The sequence below is a fragment of the Protobothrops mucrosquamatus genome, unplaced genomic scaffold (assembly GCF_001527695.2).
Source record: "Protobothrops mucrosquamatus isolate PMUCROS unplaced genomic scaffold, P.Mucros_1.0 scaffold5532, whole genome shotgun sequence".
NCBI lineage: Eukaryota > Metazoa > Chordata > Lepidosauria > Squamata > Viperidae > Protobothrops > Protobothrops mucrosquamatus.
In genome coordinates this window covers 29,543-38,205 of record NW_015391387.1, presented here as the reverse complement: position 1 = coordinate 38,205, position 8,663 = coordinate 29,543, and the positions used below count along the sequence as shown (strand labels likewise).

General features: G+C 39.7%; 1 protein-coding gene across 1 annotated transcript in view; it reads right to left on the bottom strand.

Annotated features, from left to right (window-relative positions):
- Positions 1 to 6,815: 6,815 nt before the first annotated feature.
- Positions 6,816 to 8,663, bottom strand: part of LOC107299814 (vomeronasal type-2 receptor 26-like) — a 9,959-nt gene continuing 8,111 nt past the window's right edge. Inside the window, exon 6 of the mRNA XM_015829152.1 lies at positions 6,816 to 7,726. Within this exon, the coding sequence (XP_015684638.1) occupies positions 6,816 to 7,726 (911 nt within the window). The remainder of the gene's footprint in view (positions 7,727 to 8,663) is intronic.

The following is an 8,663-nucleotide window of genomic DNA, read 5'->3' as shown; positions in this document are numbered from 1 at the left end:
ATAGCTCAAAACTGGAAGAGTAAAGTTTTACCTACAATGGAGGACTGGAGATTGAAGGTTTCGCATCTTGCTGAAATGGCAAAGATTTCGGCTTATTTGAAGGATCATTCAAATGAACAATTTTTATCAATATGGAGAAGATGGATTGTTTATATTCAAAATAAGCATAGAATGGTGGAATATAATTTAGGTTTTTAGAAAAAAAAAAAATTTTCATATATATATATATATATTTCACCTACTTATGTAGAATAACACTTTGTGGAGTTAGGGATATTAATATTAGTTTACTTTTAGTTGAATAGTATCCTGGGATTAGGTTTGGGAAGTCCGGGTGGGGGGTGGGGGGTAGGGGTTTTTTTCAATTGTGATGTATCTGTGATGTGTTTTTTTTATGTTAAAAACAATAAAAAATTTATATTTGAAAAAAAAAATTTACATCAGAAAATATTCATATTAAACAATATAACTAGAGTTGGTCCTCAATGTATGACCATAACTAAGTCCAAAATTTCCATTGCTAAGTGAGGCAGTTGTTAAGTGGATCATGCAGTCGTTAAGCATTGACTGTTTTATGGAATCTGGCAAATGGTGATCCTGGGACAATGCAATTCTCAAATACATGCCAATTGCCAAAGGCCCACAATGGACAAATGGATGAAGCTAATAGAGCTAACTGAGATGCAAATTTACTGCTTTTGTTAGAAATAATGACCTGAATAATTTTTTTACAACTTGGCGAACATTATTAGATTTCCTACAAAACAAGGAGAAAAATCAGCTTTTTACTTAGGGTTTTGAAACCTAGATTACATTTGACTAGAAAAATATTGTGGACTTTTAATTATATGATTGTTCATAATTGATAACTTATTATATCTTAAACTAAGTTAAATGAAGAATGATACCACTCAGAGCACAGATAAACTCAAAGAAGCAGTGCAAGATTGGAAGATGTGGAGAGACCCGGCTCATAGAATTGCCCAGAGTTGGCTTTGACTGAATGGATAATATCATCATTATCATTGGTTTTGGGGTTAATTATTAATATTAGTATTTTAAGGGTTTTTAAGCATTGGTATTATTCATTTAAATTTAGAGAAAGGTGGTTTATTATATTATCTCTGTGTTGGAAAATGTCTGAGGTCACTTTTGTTATTTATTTGTTTTATCTATCTATCTATCTAGCTATCTATCTATCTAGCTGTCTAGCTATCTATCATCTTTTTGACACCTTTTATTGCCCTCTTATTTCTTTCTCCTTTCTGCTTTTGCTTCATTTGTATTTAATGTTTTTTCTTGAAATTTGATAAAGTTAATTTTTAAAAATAAAGTTTAAAAAAACCACAGAGCTCACCGTGAAGACAAAGGGCAATACACTCTTTGCTTTTGTCTTTTCCAACAAATGTAAGGTTCATCCTTTATTTAATATATAATAAATCAATATCAGTCTGAATGGTCTGAAATTTGATAGATTTTGCAAATTCCTTCAATGATATTTCTTGAATCTCTTTCTATTAATCTTGTGTTTATCATCATTATGCTCTTCACAATTTCCTCACAGAACATCAGGAAGTCTACCTTGACCTTTAGAAAAATATCAAGCTCTTTTTTAAATAATCTTTTAGGAGAAAGTCTCTCTCAAGTTGAACTCAATTCCAGGTGCCCATGTGGACTTACCCACCTAGGTATCCTGGTAACAGTGTAAAACTAAATTATTTCCCCCTGGGAACTCCTGAGAATTTTCCCGGGAATCTATTTTAAACTTGCCAGTTCAGTTAATTGATATGTACCCCTCAAGGATATATCTGACTAGAAGGTCTTAAAACCATCTATTCCTATGTAGTCTCCTGAGATCCATTTCCTGCCTAAAACCCCATGGACTCATACAGAATTGCTGTTTTTCTAATTTCATACTAAACAGTAGATAATTAATTACATGAACTGGGAGCATTATGAAGAGCTAGTCTGGTATAGGGATTAAAGGTTCCAGTCTGGAAATGGAGACATTGTGAGTGCTGGAAGAATCTTGGGCATGAACCCAGTTGTGTGACTTTGGTCCAATCTTGGCCCTAAAAACATGTTTGTTTGTTTGTTTGTTTGTTTGTTTGTTTGTTTGTTTGTTTGTTTGTTTGTTTGTTTCTTAAGAGAATTCATTTGGCCATCCAACTCACTCATGGCGACTCCAGGCCATACAGTCTTTATTTACAGAAATAAAAGCCCAAATACAAAACCAATAAACCCTCACCCCACTGGTGACCACAATCAAATCACTTGATGGGATCATAATGACTTTCAGGCTTGCTGAAAGACCTCATGTCTTTGAGGTCTTTCAAAAGAGTATCTGGGTGGAGACCAATTTTATCTCTGCAGGGATGATTTTCCTCAGGGAGGGAGCCACCATGGAAAAGACCTTTCTTCTTGGTCTTACTAGATGGACCTTGGTAACATATCCATCCTCCCTGCTCTGGTCGGTCACATAGGTATAACTGGGAAAAGACAGGTCGTTCAAATAAAGTGACCCCAAAGCCATGCTGCCACATTTTAAACCAATTGAAACTTTTGAATACTTCTCAAGGGTAGTTCTATGTAGAGTACATTGGAGTAGACAAGATGCGAGATAACTGGGCCTGAAGAATGGTAAGTGTAACTGGTATAACTGATGAAGGGAAACCTCATCCTAGACCAAGGACAGTGATTCTCCATGGACCAAATAATCTCAACTCCTGAGCCATTCTGTCTTCTGTCAGCTTCAAAACTATTTTATAGATTTGAAATGGCAACCTTTCAAAAACTCAAAACAAATAGGGGTAAAATGAACCCAATAGATTGTCACATTAAACCAAGTCTATTAGACATGCAACAATTCCCAATACAAAGTTAAGAAATCCCACCCCTAAAGCTATGCAAGCTACTACGTTCTCCAATACATCTTCTTGGTGGGCTTTTCACGAAACGCCTAGCCTACAGTCCTGGGAACAGCCGATGACCTTGGTTCTCACAGGAGAAAATATATTTGGTCTAGCAAAGCACTTGGTAAACCCCTCTCCCTCCATACTATGTGTCAACAAAAAATGAGTAGGGAAAATGGCTACAGCCATGCCCATTTTCAAAGTTGACACAATGCTATAGCGCTTTCTCTCAGCACTTTCACGCATGACTGTTATGTATTAACTCAAATTCATAAGGTCTGTTATAAAAACAGTTATCTAATTGTTCAATTATCTAATTGTTCAATTAGAAGGATGAGGGGGGACATGATAGCAGTATTCCAATATTTCAGGGGCTGCCACAAAGAAGAGGGAGTCAAGCTATTTTCCAAGGTGCCTGAAGGCAGAACAAGAAGCAACGGATGGAAACTAATCAAGGAGAGAAGCAACCTAGAACTAAGGAGAAACTTCCTGACAGTTAGAACAATTAACCAGTGGAACAACCTGCCTCCAGAAGCGGTGAATGCTCCCACACTGGAAGTTTTTAAGAAGAAACTGGACAGCCATTTGTCTGAAATGGTATAGGGTTTCCTGCCTGAGCAGGGGATTGAACTAGATGACCTCCAAGGTCCCTTCCAACTTTATTATTATTATTATTATTATTATTATTATTATTATTATTAATAATAATAATAATAATGATTTGAATCCTCGACTGTCTGTCTGTATATACTGTTAGCCTTTGTTTTAGGCAGGAATGTATACTTTAAAATCATTGGCTGCCGCCTAGTGGCAGTCCGTATAAATATAAGTCAAGCAGCTGCTAGAGCCGCTTCTGTGTGGATTGAATAAACGAACTGTTACTTTCACTCCTCTATCTTCAGTGCCTCACCATTCCCACTACCCAACAATGACCTTTTCCCTCACTACTACAACAGAGAGGTCACATCCAACACCCTTTCATCCCCCTCTACATTCACCTGACATCCACTCAACTCACAAACATCACCTGCCCAGTCACCCTCACCCACCAACAGGGAACCACATGTAGGTCCCAGATCTCACCCAGGGAAAGAAAACCACATTCACCTGGCTGTCGCCAAACTTCCCTCCCCTCACAATCCCAGGGTCTCTTGAATAACCTCCCAAGGGCAGATTGTAAACCAATCCAGAGATTGGCCTAAAATAAATTCAGAGCAGCAGACTCAAAACATACCACACTGCATCAAGTGATGTTGCAGCTGTGCAGTCCCACAATGTCTCCAATATTCCAAAGCACCGAAACACCTGTAAAAGTTCAAAGCTACAAAAAGTCAGTTAATCACTCAAAAATACAGCCAGCAGCTCGCCATACTCCACAGCACTAGTGTCCATTTGAGCAGATTCAACTGCTGGCAAGGGACAAAGGAGCTCATCTTCTCTGTCAGCTCCACTGCTGTCACATGATCTGCACCATATTCTGAAGCTCCAAGGGAGACCACTGTGCCTCAGATAGACGGCGTGGAGTCGCTCTTTGTGAAGTGGGGGCAAGGGGTGCAAGTGGGCTTGTTGATTATATACATGGCTCCCTGCTATGTATCAACAGCCCTGCCTGAGCTGGCCAACGTGATAGCCGGGGTGGCGGTGGGGACCCCCAGACTTATGGTCTTGGGGGATTTCAACCTGCCATCAGTGGGCGAGACGTCGGCGGCGGCTCAGGAGTTCTTGGCTTCCATGACGGCCTTGGACTTGACCCAACTAATTAATGCCCCCACCCACACGGGTGGACACACGCTGGATCTAATTTTTGTCTCTGGCCAGTGNCGCTCCATGGCATAGGACCTGGCTACCTCCGAGACCGCCTTCTGCCACAGATTCCCTCCCATAGACCGGTACGCTCCCACAGAGTGGGTCTCCTCAGGGTGCCGTCGGCCAAGCAATGTCGACTGGCGACCCCCAGGGGGAGGGCCTTCTCTGTGGGTGCCCCTGCCCTCTGGAACGAACTACCCCCCGAGATCCGGATTATTCCGGATCTCCTTACTTTCCGCCGCGCCCTCAAGACATGGCTTTTCCAACAAGCGGGCCTGGCCTAGGGAGGATTTTTAAATTGGGTTTCTTAGAAATTTTAATTACCACAACAGTAAAATATTGGTTTTAATTTGGTTTTATTCGGTGGGGTGTGTGGGTTTGTCTTTGTTTTTTAAAAAATGTTGTGAGCCGCCCTGAGTCCTTCGGGAGAAGGGCGGGATACAAATTGAATAAAATGAAATGAAATGCAGCAGCTAACTCTTGGCCTCTTTGACTAGATTCCTGAGTCCAGTCACTCCCAGCCCAAAGAAGGTAAAGGCTTCTATCCCTGTAGAGGGGAGTCCAGGGGGAGTCCAGGGGAGCCAAAGATTTATAATGTCTCCATCTTGATCTTTCTGTATAGGTTATCTTCAACTGATGACCAGTCTCTTAATGACTATTGGTTGTTATGACAGACTCAAAAAAATTCTTATGACCCATCCTCTAAGTTATAATTGCCACATCACCCCATTGGCCATATTATCAGATTTGGGAACTTGACAACCAGTTCATGTTTACAACTGGTTGCAATGTCCTGTGGTGATGTGATTGTATTTTGCAATTTATTTATTTATTTTTTTGCTGTTTTACAAAAAAAGGAAACCAGCAAAACACACCCTTTGAATAAGTGTTTTGGTGTTAGGTTTAGTGGTTTTTCTCTGTTCACTGTCTATATCATTGATCTTTGGTTGGTGGTAGCAGTGCCTCAGATAGAAGGTCCATATAGAGAGTAGTAAGGACAGTTGAGAAGATTATAGGAAGCCAGCTTCCCATTATTCAGGACACTGCTTATAAGCACTATGTGCTTAGAGCTTGAAGCATTGCTAGAGACCCTACACGCCCACTTCATGGTCTGTTTCTGTTCCTTCCCTCAGGGAGGAAGTTTCAAAGTATTTCTATCAGGACTACCAGATTCTGTAACAGCTTTGTTCCCTGTGCCATCTGTCTGGTAAACTCACAAGATTCATTTTTCTATCCATGTATATGTACACATCTGAACTAGACTGTGCTGTTTCACTGGGTCATATATATGTGTGTATGTGGGTATATGCATAAAAAAAATTATCATGTTTATGCAGTATATATTGGAAGTGATTACTCTTTGAGAGCTGTATGCAACAAAATCTCATTTTAATGTATGCTGATTAGTGTACATTTAAAATAACAATAAAATTATTATTCTAAGTCTTGGTTGTAGCGAGAAAAAAGACCTTTGGAAAATGCAGTAATATTTCAAGTCCTTAAATGGCTGTTACATGGGCACTGAATCTGGACAATGGAACAGCAAATAAACATCACAAGTTTTATAAGATGCCATCATTCATTAGAGGAACTCTTATCTGTTGGAACAATTCACCATAGCAGTAGAAAAGACAATACAATCTACTGTTTCTCATAGAGACCAATTAAACCCAAGCTCTTGCTTTTTCATCAGGGAAAGTATCAAGTGCAGAATGAACCCAGAAAATCTGATGTCACAGGAGAGAAAATTACATATACATCATAGATTTACATGCAGTCAGAGAACAATGGCCAATTTCTCACTAAATATTGACTTTGATTTTTGCAGAAATCCTAATTATTATTTCTTTCTTTCTTTAGCTAATTTGTTTGTATGTGTGAGTGTGTTTATATGGGGTAAAATGTGAAGTTATAATTCTACTACTTCTTTAATGAAGATTTTATTTTTAACAAATTGGGTTTTACTTAACGTGTAAGTATAAAACAAACAGAATAAGCTTCCCAAAGAAATTAGCATGATTGATAAAAACATTTCTATTTAGGAACAGAGATAAGCAAATGGGCCAACTGGTGTTTCTAATTTGTATTGATTTAAAATCACATTTCTGTTTTGCTTTTCAGAATAAGCTGCTCTTTTCTATTCAAATCATGTCGAAAAAGAATAATATAGCACTTGGGGAAAAAGATGCAACCTAGCAGCCCAGCACTGGAGGCCAAGATGGAGAAGACCTGCACAGCCACCATGTACTTGCCCTTAGTGCTCAGGTAGGTGGGCACAAATGAGATCCAAACACTACAGAAGACCAGCATGCTGAAGGTGATCAGCTTGGCTTCATTGAAGGCCCCAGGCAGACTCCGGGCTAGGAACGCCACCACTAAGCAAACAGCTGCCAGGAAGCCCATATAGCAAAGCGCAGTGTAAAACATGGTGACCGATCCTTCATTGCACTGCAGCACAATCTCTCCTGCCTGGGAATGCATATCAGAGTCAGGAAATGGAGGAGAGTTGCTCAACCAGATACCGCAGATCATAACTTGGACAATAGAGCAAGAAAGGACAATGGAGTTGCCCAAAGGCTTCCCCAGCCATCTCCTTACACTATTCCCTGGCTTGGCGGCTAGGAAGGCCAGCACCACCATAATGGTTTTGGCCAAGAGAGAAGAGACAGCCACTGAGAAAATGATGCTGAAGGCTGCTTGTCGCAGAAGGCAGGTGGTTCTTCTTGGCTGGCCAATGAAGAGGAAGGAAGACAAGAAGGAAAGCAGGAGGGAAATGAGGAGCAAGTAGGACAGATCCCGGTTGTTGGCTTTGACTACTGGAGTTTCCATGTGCTTAACAAAGATGCTTAAAATAAAGCCAGTGCTCAAAGAGAAAAGTAAAGCAAAGGAAGTAAGGATGATCGCCAAATTTTCTGTGTGGGATAGGAAAATTATCACCTTAGGAACACACTGATCTCGGTCCTTGTTGGGGTGCTGGTCCTCACGGCATCTCACACATTGTTCAGAATCTGTAAAGAACAAACACAACACCCACTGTTTTAAGAGTGTGGAAAACTTTCAGCATTAAAGAGGCTAACCTTATGTTGAATTACATTCCAAAAATGTGAAATTGAACTATTTTTGAGAAACTTTGATTACATTGACTATGGGGAATTGCTAACAGAATGATTTGGAGATATTGGGAAATTACTTTTATTTTAGATATTAAGGACTGAATTCATGACCTGTGTCATTCATAGAAAAAAGGCAGTTTTTCCTAACAAGCAAAAAAAATGAAACATTGACTCAGATTTTACAATAGTCTACACTAAGTACAGAGAAGAGCAACAAAGATGATTAGGGGACTGGAGGTTAAAACATATAAGGAAAGGTTGATGGAATTGGGTATGTCTAGTTTAATGAAGAGAAGAACGAGGGGGGACATGATAGCAGTGTTCCAATATCTCCGGTCCCTTCCAACTTTATTATTATTATTAGTATTATTCTCTTTAAATTGAAGTGTTCATCTGCTGTTTAATACTTCATGTACAAATTTTTGAAACATTCTAGTTAAAACGTTCTCAGATTGTATCAGTTAACATAATACTGAAAAAAAGTTTACAAGATTGTAAAAACAGGTTAAATGAATTTTTTCACATGAATTTGGATTTGGAATGACAACAAAACTATTTTACTCAATATAATCAGGAGTGGAAAAGGAAATCCCCCAAAAATGCATTTTATACTAGATGCAATTAAAAGGAAAAGGTCTGGATGGGAAGGAACAGACTTAGACTCAACCCTTCCAAGACCGAGTGGCTGTGGTTGCCGGCGCCCCGGCATAGTCAGCTGGTTCCATCGCTGTCTATAGGGGGCGAATCTTTGGCCCCCTCAGAGAGGGTGCGCAATCTGGGAGTCCTCCTGGATCCACGGCTGACACTGGAAGATCATTTGTCGGCCGTGACC